This window comes from Anabrus simplex, chromosome 7 (assembly GCF_040414725.1).
Source record: "Anabrus simplex isolate iqAnaSimp1 chromosome 7, ASM4041472v1, whole genome shotgun sequence".
In the NCBI taxonomy this organism is placed as follows: Eukaryota; Metazoa; Arthropoda; class Insecta; order Orthoptera; family Tettigoniidae; genus Anabrus; species Anabrus simplex.
The window spans coordinates 129,619,790-129,637,939 of NC_090271.1; the positions used below are offsets into that span (position 1 = coordinate 129,619,790).

General features: G+C 37.6%; 1 protein-coding gene across 6 annotated transcripts in view; it reads right to left on the reverse strand.

The window, feature by feature from the left end:
- LOC136877349 (uncharacterized) overlaps window positions 1-18,150 on the reverse strand; it is a 264,500-nt gene that overhangs the window by 190,745 nt on the left and 55,605 nt on the right. For all 6 annotated transcript variants that reach the window (XM_067151317.2, XM_067151316.2, XM_067151313.2 and 3 more), the window contains one exon: window positions 13,689-13,831. In XM_067151317.2, the coding sequence (XP_067007418.2) occupies window positions 13,689-13,831 (143 nt within the window). The remainder of the gene's footprint in view (window positions 1-13,688; window positions 13,832-18,150) is intronic.

An 18,150-nucleotide genomic window follows, 5' to 3' on the forward strand; every position in this document is an offset into this window, starting at 1 on the left:
GGGTCCATATAAATTTACAAAAAAGGCCAAAGACTCGTAGAACTCTGTAGAAAGCATAACCTTATATCCAAATCAACATTTTTTAAAAGAAAGCCTAATAAACTCATGACTTGGAAACATCCTGATTGGAGAAAAGGGAATGGCAATTAGACCATGTTTTTTATGGCGAGCCCTTATTGAAGTGCTGATTTAATAAGTCATCTATTCGAACATATAAAGAAGATTTTATTTTATTAAGTACTAGTAACTGGCCAGGAACATCTGCCTTCTGCAGGGAGCTTGGAGCTTGGTTTTATTTGCTCACCAGCTATGTTTAGAAGGAGGAATTCTTACATAACATACACAAAGCAGAACAAGGAAACAATAGAACACCAACGGCCAAACAAACGGAAAACATTTCGGAGGCCCGGCGTGAGGCTAGAAGAGCTGGAAATATACGTTTGAAGTAAGCACCACGAGCGTGATGTGCTGGACCAATGATATGATAGCATCACAGACATTTTGGCTACGATTTGGTCTATGCGAGCGATGGCCCCGATCTAGGATACAACTGTGTATGAGAGTAGGAATTAATAAAAGTGATTAGTGCATGGGGTAGCTAACCTATTATTCGGCGAGATTTTGTGCAGATAACATCGAGAGAAGTACTATTTATGGGAGTGCGAGTCAGAACTTATGTTTCTTGATCGTGTGGGAACTTGAACTTTGGTTTAAGACGCTCAGTCTTGCATTTCAATTATCCAAGATGTTAATCGTTTGAGTATGGCTTTTATTTTTTTATTTCCGAAGGGAAGACCAGTTTCCAGATAGTCATTCAATGTTTAGTAGCTTGCCAGTGTAAACAGATTTTACGAGGCTATCAAATTCAGTAATTTCCAGTCAAGCATTTAAATGGGAAATATTTGACCTAATTACACGATTAGATAAGAAGTTGTTCCACGACTGAATGGGAACTGATTTCACGGTCAGTGCAAATTACCCCGGCTGTAGCATTCTAGTAACTGGTGGATTAATCTTGACACAGTTTTCTACACCATGAATGAGGGGATGTTTTAACACATTGGAGACGCCGCTCGTAGAAACTACGGGTGCGCTAATTCATTGCTGCTGACGGAGCTCAGAGAATCTACGGGCATGATTTCACTGTAGCTAAAAAATTGTATTTGCCGTCTCAGCGAGCTGTGACTTCGATAAGATACTGCTGAATGCTTCTATAATCATAAAATACACTAGTTATGACCATAAGTCGAGAGCTCTTCTTTCAAGGCATTGATAACACAGCCACGTTCCTACATAACCTAAGGCTGCATCATCGCTGACTCCCAGCTGTGAAATGGGCGGGAAAGTATGTACGGTACATGCGGTCAGGAAGTGTGTGTGTTCGAGAGACAGGCTTGTTTGCATAATTCTTGTGAATATTTAGCATGTCTAATTCAAGTGTACGAAATTTCGACAACGAATCCATAATGGATGTTCTTATGGAAGACACGATTTCTGAAAATGAGGATGAGGAGAATTTTACACACTAAGTAAACATGATGATTCTGACGCTTCAGGTTAGTAAATGTAGAAAATGAGCTAATTTCAAATTGGTGTGAAGTGTAACGTAGTTTTACATCGCTTCCTTGAAGTGGGTTCTGTAATACAATTTTATACCGCTTCCTAAAAATGTGGGGGTTTGCCATGTACCTGCAGCAACTCGATGCAACACCGTTGTCAAACAAAGAACAGTGGGAATGCAAATTCCTTATTGTAAACCAGAATACCAGTGTCAATTGACTAATTAGGTTCGAATCTGCATTAGTGTGTTTCAGTAGATGTGCACACAAAGTCAAATTTTGAAATATTAGCCAAACTGGCATCCATAGCTGCGTCAGATTTTTTTTCGTTTGTAAAACATGTTATTTTCATAAATTTATATTTTAAAATTGCTGCACTATTGTGATAATTAAAAGTCATTTTTATGTAGAAGAAAGTGTGATCTTTCTATGCATTCCAAAAGTTGTTATAATCATGGCTTACCCTAGCATTGAAAAATTTTCACAAACCATTAAAAATACAGCGATTTTTGGAGGATAGCACATTCAAATATGGCCGTCTCCAATGTGTTAAACAACATCCAGAAGCAGCGACAGAGACTACGAGATCACCACTTTGACGCCAGAAGGATGGAGACCCTAGGGATGACCCAGTTCTTTACTGAAGGCACCACTTCCGATATGGCCGGCTAAAATGATGGGTTGCCGGCTGTCCCAAAAGCAGGTGGCGATAAGTGAAGGAAATAGATGAGTACAGAATTTTCAATGTAATTATGCGAGTGTTATCGTATTTTAATGTTAAAGGGGATAGGTTAGTTTGATATTTAATTTCAATAAATTTAGCTTTTGTTTGGAAGGACTACGTCCTATTTAAAGTAAAGGTTAGGAAGCTTATTAATGTAAATATGATTGTAATGTAAATATGGACCGATTGCATATGGTCGCAGCTTGCCTTTCATTTTATTCAGATTTTATTTTATTTTATTTTTTATTTTATTTTATTTTTTTTTTTTTATTTTTTTTTTTGCTGAAGTGGTTAGCGCCTTTTCTTTTTACGAGTCAGTGTCTTATTTTAGCCTAATTTATTCTGATTTGTTTTGCTCTGATGTTTGAGACGCAGTGTACATCTTGCGGCTTAAATGTAAACAAGGATTCAAATGAAAGGACTAGATTAAAGTATTATTAATGGGAGCTCAAAGTGTATGGAAACATGGCGTCACGTTTTCTGGGATTTCTTGCATGACGTGTGAAGGAGTATGTGTGAGATGGAAGAGTTTGGATCCACAAACTTTGATAGTGTCATCTTCATGACTATTTGAATATCAAGATGAGTGTAAATTAGTGTTTGATTCACGAGTTCCTCGAATGCAGTTTCGTATTTAAAGTTCCGAATATTAAAATCAATTTTTCTGTAAAATTTTATTATTATTATTATTATTATTATTATTATTATTATTATTATTATTATTATTATTATTATTATGCAAGTTTCTTATGTTGTGAGGATAAGATATTTCAGTAACTTTCAGATGTTCAGACATGATCGAATGTCTATGTGGCAATTTCTTTGTTTCAGATGATATTATTACAGAGTTGGCCACTGTATTATTCATGTTTAACTTTAAGAGCACGAGTGCTTTGATTTGTGACCAGTGCGGTCTTGTTTCTTTTCATGCGAATGTTAGATGACATCATTTTATATACTTATTCAGTTTTGGCAACTTTAGGATATGTGGTATGGTTTAGTGTGATTTTGAGTAAGAGGACGCATTCCTCATTTGAAAGGCCTGCATTTTATGGTTGTGTGACTTGCCTTGGGTAGACTGTTGAGCAGCATGTGTAAAGGGTTGGACCCTGTGTTTTTGATATTTGCTGCTTTATTTTGGAAGACTGAATCTCCGCTTTTGAGTCACTCCACCGTGTGTTGGTGAGGATGAGAAGTATGTCTACCGAGGAGAGCTTTATTTCAGCGGCCTATACTTCGTGATTTTATTCATTTTTTTGTCCATGTCACTACGGTTGTTGCAGTAGACGAGATTTTATATCGCGGCATTTAGTTTGGATTTTCCTTTGTGATATAACCGCGCTGAAGAATATTTTTGTGTCATGTAATCTATTTCAGGAACCAATGTTGAATTATGTGTTGAAAGTTAAAGCCTACTTTGTTATTTTTATGAATTTGTGTCATGTAATTTATTTCAGGAATCCACGTTGATTTGTGCACGTCGTTATAAAGTCCACTAGTTGATTGATTTTTGTGTCATGTAATTTATTTCAGGAATCTACGTTGAATAGGATGTGTTACTTAAGGTGTAAAATTATGTTTCCTTATATTTTCCATCAAGGCTTTGAGTGAATTAAAGCTGCGTGAATGCTCCATGCTTCCTTGGTGAGCCCTGGAAAATATGTCATGTTCTTGTGTCTTTGATTGGTATTTTTGCCATTTATGTGATTTTATTTTGTGTGGTTCTGATCCACATTGTTGTGCTCATGAGATTGCTCATGATTCAAGGTGTATATAGTTGTGCGTAGGATGTTTTACCACTCAATGTGTTATATTTTGTACAGTTAGATTAGTTTTTGTCTCTCACCGAGCTCGATAGCTGCAGTCGCTTAAGTGCGGCCAGTATCCAGTATTCGGGAGATAGTAGGTTGATACTTGATGTGTGTTATTCGGCAGCACGTCGAGCATGTCTACAATATAAAATACGTCCAACAACACAAAGTGAAGAAAGAAGCTTTCACGCTAAAAAAAAAAAAAACCACAAGATATGTTGAAATCAAGTATTATAATACATATTGACATTTCACAACATTATAACAAAGGGTAGCGCATCGCCAAATCAACTTCCTATCTACATTTATAAACTGCATTTTATGGTCAATTCAGTCTTAGCATAAACTATAAGCTTTGTGTATATATCGACGAAGTCCCGCACTAAACACCGGACAACTACCTGATTTCAACATAAGTGTTCATATTACCTCAAGAAACTCAGACTATTATACCACCAGTAGACGAACACGGCTGATCATGTAACATAGTCGTATATACAACACGCCGCAAGAATTAATCTGTACTTCAAAATGTTTTATTCATCTAACCATAAGTTTTAATGTGGAACAGTTGACACTTTATAATTCAAGAATATTGTACATTTAACATATATCACCTGTGCACATAATAGTATTGCAAAGTTTTAATTCTCATATTGATTAACGTAGACGAAGATAAGACGAAAAACATTTGCAAATTGATAACGTTTTTTTATCCGCACTATATGACACCTTTATAATTTAAGAAAAACATATTTTAACATACATCATTCATATACATATAGTAATGTTAAATTTTAATTATTTTAATTATCATATCAGTTATTGTAGACAATTATCTAAACCAGAACAATTGTAATGACTATGTTTTCACCCAAATCATATGACATTCTTATTGTGATGCTTCAATTGCATATTGTGATTATCAGCTGAAGATAATCTTCACAAGGTCGAAACCGGTACTGTAGAACAATGGAGTGTAAATATATGTATTGATTAGGTGGAAGCTTCTAAACTTCATATTTGTAAAATTATTTATAGCGTAGACTGTAGTTTCTTATTCCCCGACTTACGTTCGCCCATTTTCTCATACCTCGGCGCTGATATGGAATTAGCAAAAAAAAATCAAAATTCATGAATATCTCTTATCATAGCCGGTACGGTAAAAATGTATAAGACATAAATGATAGGAAATTTAATAATATATAACTTTAGTTATGTAGTATTTATTGATAGGGCCAATAATAACATAAATATTTGAGAATAAAATTTTAGGCCTTCCCCTAAACTACCATTTCACTCAGCATGAATAAAATTATTTAGGGCCTAGACTGTAGCGACTTATTCCCTGACGTTATATATTTTCATTATATTCTCTTTAGCCGTTTTCTCGTGATGAGCGTGAATACATACATACAGAAATTACGGAAAATTAACACGTGCATTTCCCCTTGTTACTATGGTTACGACCAGTACAGAAATATCATTCTTTTTAAATTCTGAGCAATGTACAGACATTAGTATTTTATTTATATTGAGATAAATTAAAATTAGTCAGAACTGTCTCCAAATGGCTCCTAAAATCTCTAGAAAAGTCACTAGTCATTATCATTGAAATTGTTAGCAATTTTAAATAAAGGGTGTGATACTTGTATAGGTTTGGCCATTAAAATTTTTGTCGTAAACGACCTTGGAAGATGTTTGTGATTTTTACAATTACGATTAAAGTAAGAAATAAATAGTTTACCAACATTAAGGTAATTAGGTGATTGGGTTTATTATAGAGTTTGATTAAATGAGGGGTGGCTTCTGTATTTAGAGAATTATGTGTTAAGGAAATAGTCCTAAAATGTTAATAAATAAAATAAGTGAGAATAATGAAATAAAGATGAAAGTTCTTCCACTATGACTAGTTGGCCCAATTAAAGTTTAAAATTCACTATGGAAAGTATTTGTAATTGAAAATCAGGTGACAGTGACACGCGATGGGATTAATCAGTATAGGAGGAGAAGTATTAATAGACTAAATATTATCAACTATTCCAAAACTAATCTTAAATATGGCCTTTATTTAAAAAAATTTAAATTTCAGATAATTTCAAAATAGTTGCTAATCTTTATCAATTAAATCTATTTTAATTATTTTTTCATCAACCTCAAATTTTCCAAAAATTGTTGGTTACTAAAAATGCAAAAAATGTGCACTTTTTCAAAAAAATATTACCCCAAGAAAATTTCCTCCTTTTTAACTAATCATTGTAACACTAATACTGGTCTCTTAAACCATTTTATAGTAATTAACACCTACTTCTGATGAAGAAATTTGTTAATTCATAACATTCGTATGTCATACTAAAATAATTAAAAACTTTAATATTTCTTTATCCCTCAGATAATGCCTATAAACTGATTAATTTTATTCTTTATATTTTCATCCACCCACTAATACACCTCCAACTAAACTAATGGCAACTCAAATGTAAATATACCTTAACCCTAAGGAAATCATTATTGAATAAACACGTAATAATCCGATCCTCCTAACTTCAACAATACACCCGCCAAAATTATAGATCCAGATACTGGGGCTTCCACATGTGCTTTCGGTAGTCACAGATGAACAAGAAAGAATTGAACTTAATTGAAAGTGGCCAATGAGCGAAGGACTTCTGGCCACTGGCGTAAAAAAGCTGAAATTGCAGGATTTGAAAACAAATGTTTGCAGTTCACCAAAAAATAGGCTAAAATCGGGATAAATAATAGAATAATCGGGAGGCGGGAAGAATTGTAAAAAATCGGGAGTCTCCCGCCTAAATCGGGAAAGTTGGCAGGTATGCAATGTTTAGCCTTGCTAGCTCATGGGTAATAAGAGCTGTCCTCCTTTTGGGCCTATTCTTGTCTTTCAGGTCAAGTAGCGTTCTGACATTCCACGTGCCTACAGTTAAAATTGTGCACTCCATTTTCTATTGATTTCGACCGCATGAATTGGGGGGCCTTCTGAGTGCGGTTTCGCAGACGGGTTCGAATGTGACTACAGACGTTTAGCCCACATTTTCTAGAACCTTCCCCCTTCAGGGTGGACAGCGGTGATCCAAAATAGGCCTGCCCAGTTATAGATACAGGACCAGATCCCTGAGTAGTCACAAGGTCTCAGGAAGGCGACCATCACATATCAATCACCAACGTGCAGGTCCAGACTAGAAGCTCCCAGTTTCACCCAAAACCTGCTCTCGCCATCCTTATTCCATTGCCGTTGGACTTTTGAATAGCAAGTGAAATTACATTTGGCGTGGCTTTGTTTAAGGTGGACTACAACTTGCCACAAAGTGGCCCCCACACTATGATTCCAGAGCCATTCACCGCAGCACATATAGCGTGACACATGCAAGATCAAGCACCGGAACTGAAACGAACTGCCGCAGACTCCATAAAACTTACGTTGCGCCTTTGTAGCCAGTCCGTCTGGCATAGCCTCTTCCGCTAGCACAGCCATTGGGAACCAAGGTTACTATATTGGTTCCTTTTCCGCCTGCTTAACCGTTGGGCGATTTTGTACTTGTATTAATCCCCAGTACCTGGGCTGTCTCTTCTCCCATCTCCACTGTACCAAAGCACATCTTTTCCACCGTAGATGCCGGCATCTACCTCAACAGCTTGAAGTACACAACACACAATGAACTGAGTTTATGAACTGAAAGCATATTCAACTTATTCACTGAAACATCTTGCACAGTAATGTCTCCCGCACTTTTCTATCCCCGGCCTGCCGGGACTACAGGAGCATGTGTTGGATATAATCACTTGCAGTGCTTGCAATGGCGAGACCACAAACTACCATGCTTTAAAAGCTGAGTCCTTACACTTGGTCTTATATTCATTATGACGATAGGCTTGTCCCTTTCTATGTTCTCTGTTGCCTTACACAGCTCGTCAATGATGACCGCTGGTTCTGTGTTTGGTGTGAAGTATGCTCTTATTATGTTAATTTTTCTGGTGACTACTGTCAGAGTGTAGTTTGTATGAATAATTGAGTTGATGGGTCGCAAGTGCGGCTTTATGAAACAGGTTAGTCCGCCTGCTAGTCGGCCTCTGCCTTCTTTCTTGGCTAGGAAATGGATACCGTCGAAGCTGTTAACCTTTTCACTACCGAGTTTTGATGATCAGGTGAGCCCTCTGGGCCAGGGTTTTTTTTTTTTTTAAGGAAGAAGCACTTTCACAGATACTGTTTACTGATACAATTAATGGAATACAAATCATCCCCTTAGTCCCGCAGCCCAATACAGGGTCAGGGATGAGTGAGATATTTAACACCATATATTTACGGCCGGATGCCCTTCGCGATACAAATCTCAGTTGAAAAGATAATGAATATGAAATGAATGATGGTGAGTTAAACTGGGTAAGGAAGTGGAAGGAATCGGCTGTGGTTTATGAATAGGAATTATCCCAACATTTGCTTGGGAGTGCAAAAGGGAAACCACAAAAAAAAAAATCTCAGGACAGATGATGGTGGGGTTTGAACCCACTCGCCTGCCGAGTGCAGAGCTTGGCTCCATAGACGTAGCACTTTAATATGCACTGCTACTCTGCTCGGTGATACTATTACTGAAATATAATATAAAATTGCCGATTCCAGAACTGGTATTATCAAAATCACTTACATTTGAGAAAAAATAATTTATCTGAGGAAGGGGTGACAATTCCGCATGAGATTCATCATTACTACTTTGTCTCGCACTTTCTTGTAGTTCAATATCACCACTTAGATATTCTCCATCTTCATTATCAAAATATAGCACTCCTGAACGACTATTTATGAGGAAACACTCAATTTCTTCGTCAACAAGAGATGACTGTATACTTCAAGGCACCATGATGGCTACATGTAAGCGGGAAAGATCTTCCACTCCAACGAAACTGAAATAACACCAGATCGCTTTCAACACACGCGAAATGGAGTGGTATATCGGCCGCACAGAACTTCCTTGAGCATTTCCACAGAATCTCAAAGCAAAACACTATATCGCATACAATTGTAATATCGGTGAAGTACACACTGCACCAAAATGTGTATATATAAAGGTTTGGCGGACAAGGCACGGCTTTCAATAACGTACATATACCGGCTTGGCAGTGAATGGGTTAATGCATACTTCCTCTATGCTGAAAGTTTCTGTGAGGAGCAGCACATAAGTTTCTTGAAAAGTAAGAAAGGGGATCATGGCAATTATATCTTTTAGGCCTTCTACATTCCACGTCATTATTTTGAGGTGTTGCATGTTGTTGCTGTTGCTGCGCGATCTGCCATCCTGATAGCTTTTTGCGGGGATAGGTAGTGTTGGGTTCTGACTTTAATACCGAAATTGAAATGGGCGAAAAGTGCTCCCCTTAGGCCAAAAGTTTTCATTGTCCACTGTTTCTTTGCCTTCTTCCGGGATTGCTATTTTGAACACCTTATTCCTCCCTCTCTCGTTCGAAGGGCAAAGCATTTCTTTACTTGGTGAGGCCTTTTTCTGTCATATAGCCTCCGATATCTTCTTCTGCGTTGCTTGAAAATGAGAGCAAGTTGTAAAGAGAAACTATTTCTTACTACCCAAAATTTCCTAGATCAAAGCAAACAAACATACGAACATCCTTTTGAATGTAAAATTTAGCTCCAATTTAATAGTTTTACCAGTTCCCAAATTCGCAAACTCCTTAAGTATTTAAGACTATAGTAACAACCCATGAAATTAATACTGCACTGTATGTTTTACTGTATGTATTTTTAACTTCTGCTATGTTGAACTAACTGTACAACACATTTCACATTAAAATATAGTACAGTATTTACATTTCATGAAGGGCTTTTTTTCTTGCAAGTTGTTTGATGTCGCACTAATACGTCAAAGGTTTTCAGCTACTCAAGGATGGAAAAGGATCAGGATCAGGAAGGTGGTAGCTGCGCCCTTAATTAAGGTACAATCCCAGCATTTGCCTGGTGTCGAAATGGGAGACAACGGGCAAAACCATCTTCAAGGCTGCTGACAGTAGGTCATGAACACTATTACTGTAATCTCCATGACTAACTGTATTTAAGATCTCTTGTATTTTACTGTAAACTGACTTCATGTATAGTAATTAGAAGACACGTTAAAAAGCAACAACAAAAACAAGATGAATTTATACAACATGCACTAATGTTTTACTTACTTTACTTCTTATCATCATTAAAACAAATGTTTGTTGCTCATCATGGACTGCTAGACACTTTTTGCATGGTGTGATTGTCCCTATTTCCAGAAGTCGATCAGTGATGCTAATGTTCTTTCTCCATTCTGGTTTGACTGCAAAATATGCTTACAACACCAATTTATTGCACTAATCACTTCACCAAAAGTCAAAATAGAGGATGCAGAATTTTCTTCTTTCTCTTCTTGGTATCCATCATTGCCCCCATTTCCTGGTGTACACACTTTGTTGAATATTTCCTCATCACCGATGACCGATGATGTTCTTCCAAGAACAAAATGTGTCATTCTACAAGGTGCGTTCCATAAATAATGCGACCAAATTCATAAAAAATCATTTATTGAATATATCCTTACAAATAATAAAAAATCTTCAAAATAGCACCCTCTTGCGTTGATGCACTTCTGGAGGCGGTGTTTCCATGCCTGGAAGGCCTTTTCCGGAATGTCCTTTAGAGCAGATGTAACATGCGCCTGGATTCTTTCAATCGTGTCCCAATGTTTTCCTTTCATGACTCCTTTTAACCAAGAAAACAAAAATAAAAAAAGTCAGCGGGAGCCAAGTCAGGACTGTAGGGAGGCTGGGGAACCAATAGGGTGTTGGTCCTGGCCAGGAAGTCGTTGACAATGAAGGCGCTGTGACTCGGCGCGCTGTTGTGATGAACTTTCCACGTATCCTTGATGTCGCTTCGGCAGCCAGAGACCCTCCTTTTCAGTCTTTTGAGCACTTGTTTGTTGTTTTTGCCATGTTTAGAGTTTGTGCTATCAATTGAAGGCTCAGCCGTCTGTCAGAGTTCAAACAATCGCGCACACGCGTCACATTTTCGCTGACTCGTGAGACTGATGGCCGTCCACTGCAAGGTTCGTCGGTGATCTCCTCTCGGCCCTCCATGAACGACTTGTGCCTTCGGAAAACTTGTGATTTGGACAAGCAATCAATCCCAAAGGCCTGCTGAAGTAATGGAAACGTTTCGGTGGCGGACTTCCCAAGTTTAATGCAAAATTTGATAGCGTACCGTTGCTCTACAGAACGATCCATTGTGCCGTGTTACATGAACTCAAAACGGGCTTGACGGAAACGCACGTCCTGACTCTTCGGTAGCTCGCTGCCGAATGAGACAAAGAGCTTTTGAAACTAACACCCCCCTCCACCTAGCCCAGCAGGTTAGAACACGCTGCAGTGTACAGTTGCGTCAGAAAAAAATTGTCACATTACTTATGGAACGCACGTTGTATTTTAATTAAGTTCTTTCATTTTCAGCCAGCCCTGCGGTCTAGGGGTTGTGAGAACAGAACATATCATTCTATTTTAATTAAACTGTTTCCTTTTTTAGCCAGCCCTGCAGTCTAGGGGTAGCGTGCCTGCCTCTTACCCAGAGGCACTGGGTTCGATTCCCGGCCACCTCAGGGATTTTTACCTGGATTTGAGGGTTAGTTCAAAGTCCATTAAACCCTACATGATCACAATTCAGGACCTATCTAACAGTGAGATGGCGGACCTGGTCTACAGAGCAAAGAATAATGGTGAAAGGATTTGTGGTGCTAACCAAACTACACCTCGTAATCTGCAGACATTTGGGATGTGCAGCGGTCGCTTGGTAGGCCATGGCCCTTTGGGGCTGCTGTGCCACAGGGTTTGGTTTGGTTTGTTTCTTTTTCAGGTATAATTCTGTTACCATATGTTTCATTTCTCAGATAGTTTATAAATTTATTTATTCAAAATTAGTTTTGGCAGACTACAGAACCTAACAGTTATAAAATAAATCAGTTTCCACTGTAATAACATTTATTGTAAGTTACTGAATGGTAAAGCCTCAAAATGAAGAATTACTAAGGGTATTGTCTATTTCATATAAGTTTTGGCATATTTCAACTCCAAAGACATACGAATAACTACAAAAGACAGCTGAACACCTCTACATTGTACCTGAATGCACAAATTAGAAATTTTTCTAGCAGTGAATTTCACCATACATACAACTCATGAATACAAGTAAAACATGCAGAAATATTTTTTTAAATATTAACAGCAGCATCGTCTTTTTGTTTACCAATTAAATATTACCAAATGAGTTTTTAACATTTTAAAATTCAAGGTTTTTGAAAGAAATCCCTAAATTTAATTTATGACCTGTGCTGCGAGTGTATTTATTTCAATATTTAATTATTTACTTAAAAGCAACTTCAAAAACGTCAATATTTACGATTGTCTGAATTTGAATCATCAGGACTTGTGGGACACTGTACCACATGTGTCAATTTTTCTGGGACTTGAATATGTTGCACAAGACACAAGCTTCTAGAAGCTGAAGGACAAAACAACCAGCAAAGATTTTCATTTAACTGGTTTAGAAAAATTGAAAGGTAACTTCTGTGAGTTCACTGGTCATTAACTTTGAAGTGCTGTTTCCTGTTTGGCATCGTAATGTGTGCTACCTTCAGGAAGAGCATCGCAGGGTAGCTTCATTCTGTCTTCAGGATTGTAGAGTGGATGTGTTGTCCTTCACCTTAAATTTCCTAATGTAACTTAATTTTACTTAATTTCACATTTTAACTTGTTACAAGAGTTCACCTGTTGATTTAATTAACCTGAATCAAAATTAATTCATGATGGTGTAATAATGTTTTACATCCATCCTCACTTTTGCATGAGGCAAGCTTTTCTAACAGTTTCTGTACCTCAAAATTAAATTACTCACTAAGCTTGACCTCGATAATTCTAACTAATTTTAAACTGTTTTCCTATGACCTGTATTCTTCTTTAGTGGTGGTGGTCACTTCACATTTTCAACTTGTAATCAATTGCAATTGATTATCTTTTCTTTAAATATCGATCCATCTAAGCAGCGGACAAATTCACTTTCACATCCTATTTTTTAATTTATTTTGTGTCTATACTCTATAGTAACAAATGACTTTTTGACAAGATTAGCATCAATATAGTTGGTCCGTTATTGAACATTATAATAGCATTGGTAAAATTATCGTAAGAACGTTTGTACACTCAATTCTATCATGGTTCACATTTATGTTTTCATGTTTAAATAAGTATACTTTAATTTCCTTTTGATTTCTTCTTTTTAATAATAAATAGGTGTTAACTAAGCTAATCTAAAGTTCAGTTCTTTAAAGTTTACATTCCCGCACCTCATCGGATCCATTCCGCTTTCCATATCCTTGATCTCTAGTTGTCATTTATTTAACCTTCTTTTATTTTGATTTATGATTATTTTCAATTGTTCTAAGTTCAGTTACTGTTTCATGTTCTAATTTTTTATTTTAATGTTGCTGGTAACTGCTCTAAGGTTACATTATTGTTAATATTTCCAGGTTTGCCTGATATTTAGCTACTCTGAGTACTTACATGCAGTGTAAGATTGCCAACAGGAGAATGGAGATTCCGCACTCCAGAACAATGTGGAGAAGGTGTATGCTTTCGGCCTGAAGGTGGTATATAGCTTTGATGTACAGGAGATGGTATTTTACTTGTTGAAACAGGAGTAGGACCTGGACACAACAAAGGACAAAATAATCAGTTCATGGATAAATCTAGACTCAACTTTACAATAAGCTACACACTCATGAACGTACAAGGAATTTTTATACACTGAAAAATCATTGTACTCTTTCGTGAACCAAAAGTTACCTAGAGTGCTAACAAGGGAACCACAGGGAAGAATGTTATCCAAGAATTACATTAAGGCAGATGTTGAGGAAAGTAGAAGAGATCTGTTGATTTTTCCCTCCTTAGTAATGCTAGCCAGTTTAAAATATAACTTCAACAGGGCTCCTTTCATTGATGACTGATGAACAAGAACAGCTGAACTAATTCTTAATAAATAATGTTACTGGTTTTCACGTCGCACCAACTACTTTTACGGCTTTTGGAAATGCTGAAGTGCCAGATTTAGTCCTGCAGAGTTCTTTTTACATGGCAATAAATCTACCGACACAAGGCCGACATATTTGAGCACCTTCAAATACTATTGGAATGAACCAGGATCAAACCTGCCAAGTTTGGGTCAGAAGGCCAGCACCTCAACCGTCTGAGGCACTCAGCACGGCTAAACTAGTTTTATTTCTTTAGTTGTTCTAATCTACGAGCGTATTTTTGTTTCCAAGTAAATTTAAGACCCTCCAATTTTTTAAAATATACCACAAATTACAGTAACAGGTAAATTAAAAGACTATCTGATTAGGTTTAAAATGTAAGTATGATTCCTTACACATACATGGATTAATCTGTGATTTTTGTTTCATCAGGTAGTAATAAACCATTATCTTCAAGCTATTCAAATTCAAAGACCTGAAAGTATAATAATAATAATAATAATAATAATAATAATAATAATAATAATAATAATAATAATAATAATAATAATAATAATAATAAATACATAATCATTATAGACTATTATGCCTCTCAGCGTTCAGTCTGCAAGCCTCTGTGAGTTTACTAAACGTCGCCACAATCCTCGATCTGCAACTAGTGTTGTGGCCTCATTTAGTTCCATACCTCTTATCTTTAATTCGTTAGAAACCGAGTCTAACCATCGTCGTCTTGGTCTACCTCTAATTCACTTACACTCCATAACAGAGCCCATTATTCTCCTAGATAACCTAGCCTCCTCCATTCGCCTCACATGACCCCGACACCAAAGCCAGTTTATGCGTACAGCTTTATCCATCGAGTTCATTCCCAAATTAGCCTTTATCTCCTCATTCCGAGTACCCTCCTGCCCTTGTTCCCACCTGTTTGAACCAGCAATCATTCTTGCAACTTTCATGTCTGTTACTTCAAACTTATGAATAAGATATTCTGAGTCCACCCAACTTTCACTCCCGTAAAGCAAAGTTGGTCTGTTTTCAGTAAAGATAGTTTTGTCTGGGAGCTCACTTCCTTCTTACAGAATACTGTTGATCGCAACTGCGAGCTCACTGCATTAGCTTTACGACAACTTGATTCAATCTCTCTTACTATATTACCATCCTGGGAGAGCTCACAACCAAAATATTTCAAATTATCTACCTGTTCTAGTTTTGTATCACCCATCTGACATTCAATTCTGTTGAATTTCTTACCTACCAACATCAATTTAGTTTTCGAAAGGCTAATTTTCATACCATACTTATTGCACCTATTTTCTAGTTCCCAGATATTAGACTGCAGGCTTTCGGCACAATCTGCCATTAAGACCAAGTCGTCAACATAGGCCAGACTGCTTACTACATTTCCACCTAACTGAATCCCTCCCTGCCAATTTATACCTTTCAGCAGATGATCCATGTAAACTACGAAAAACAAATGTGAAAGATTACAGCCTTGTCTAACCCCTGTAAGTACCCTGAACCAAGAATCCCTCAATTCTCACTGAAGCCCAATTGTCAACATTAACGCCTTTGATTGATTTTAATAATCTACCTTTAATTCCATAGTCCCCCCAGCATAACAAACATATTTTCCCTCGGTACCCTGCCATATGCTTTCTCTAGATCTACAAAACATAAACATGACTGTCTATTCCTATCGTAGCATTTTTCAATTACCTGGCGCATACTGAAAATCTGATCCTGACAGCCTCTCTGTGGTCTGAAACCACACTGGTCTTCATCCAACTTCCTCTCAACGAATGATCAGATCCTCCCTTCCACGATGCCAGTGAATAGTTTGCCTGGTATACTAATCAATGAGATACCTCGATAGTTGTTGCAATCCATCCCATTCCCTTGCTTATAGATAGGTGCAATTACTGCTTTTGTCCAATCTGAAGGTACCTTACCAACACTCCATGCTAATTTCACTACTCTATGAAGCCATTTCATCCCTGCCTTCCCACTATACTTCACCATTTTAGGTCTAATTTCATCTATTCCTGCTGCTTTATGACAATGGAGTTTATTTACCATCCTTTCCACTTCCTCAAGCGTAATTTCACCAACGTCGATTTTCCTCCTCCCCATGAGCTTGGCTGTTCGCAACACCACCAGGAAAACTTCCTTTTACATTGAGAAAATGTTCAAAATATTCCCTCTATGTCTCCAGTGATTCCCTGGGATCTATTATGAGTTCACCTGAATTACTCAAAACACCGTTCATTTCCTTTTTCCCTCCCTTCCTAAGATTCTTTATTACTGTCTAGAAAGGTTGCCCTGCTGCTTGACCTAGCATTTCCAGGTTATTACGAAAATCTTCCCACGACTTCTTTTTGGATTCAACAACTATTTGTTTTGTTCTGTTTCTTTCATCTATGTACAAATCCCTGTCTGTTTCGGCCCTTGTTTGAAGCCATTCTGATAAGCCTTCTTTTTACGTTTACAAGCTGCTCTCACTTCATCATTCCACCAAGATGTTCGCCTTTTCCCATCTTTACACACAGTTGTTCATAGGCATTACCTTGCTGTTTCTACTAGAGCATCCCTGTATGCCACCCATTTACTTTCTATATCCTGAACCTGCTTATTGTCTACCGTTCGAAACTTCTCACTAATCATATCCATGTACTTCTGTCTAATTTCCTGGTCCTGGAGATTTTCTACCCTTATTCGTTTGCAGACAGATTTCACTTTCTCTACCCTAGACTTAGAGATACTTAGTTCACTACAGATCAGATAGTGGTCTGTATCATCAAAAAATCCCCAGAAAACTCGTACATTCCTAACAGATTCCTGAATTCGAAGTCAGTTAAGATATAGTCTATTATGGATTTGGTACCCCTAGCCTCCCATGTGTAGCGGTGAGTAGCCTTATGCTTGAAGAATGTATTCATAACTGCTAAACCCATACTAGCACAGAAGTCCAGCAAACGCTTCCCATTCCCATTAGCTTCCATATCTTCCCCACATTTACCAATCACCCTTTCGTATCCTTCAGTTCTATGCCCAACTCTCACATTGAAATCCCCCATTAGCACTATTCTATCCTTGCTGTTATACCTGACCACGATGTCAGTCAATGCTTCATAAAACTTGTCAACTTCATCCTCATCTGCACCCTCACATGGTGAATACACGGACACAATTCTAGTCCTAATTCCTCCAACTGCCAAATCTACCCACATCATTCGCTCATTTACGTGCCTAACAGAAACAACCTATTGCGTGCAATGGTATTCCTGATAAAGAGCCCTACCCCAGACTCTGCCCTTCCCTTTCTAACACCTGTCAAGTACACTTTATAATCTCCTATCTCTTCCTCGTTATCTCCCCTTACCCGAATATCACTTACTCCTAGCACATCCAGAAGCATCCTTTTTGCTGACTCAGCTAGTTCTACTTTCTTTCTTCCATAAGCCCCATTAATATTGATAGCTCCCCATCAAACTCCATTTCATTCGCCAAGTTGCTTCCAAGCAGTCCCTCACCTGTCAAATGGGAGTGGGACTCTGTTATTCCCATAGGTCCGAGGCTTGTTTAAAATGTTCTGAGCTCGGTAAATTCATGAAGCAAGATGCTACCCTACTTGCACGCAGTCCAAGGGAGGATCTCCTCTAACGGATTATGGACCACCGGTGAATTGTATAGTCCTAGCCGCCTGAGCACAAGGAGGGCCGTGACTCACAATATGTCCGAGATGCCCACTCCCATTCCATAGCAACTGGTATCCCGACTCTCAGGACCACTTACTAGGCCTCTCAGCCGTTGCCCATGGTTCACAAACTGGGACGTGACTACAGTAACCCACATGATGAAATAATAATAATAATAATAATAATAATAATAATAATAATAATAATAATAATAATAATAATAATAATAATAATAATAATAACAATAATAATAATAATCAATACTGATCTGCATTTAGGGCAGTCAACCAGGTGGCAGAT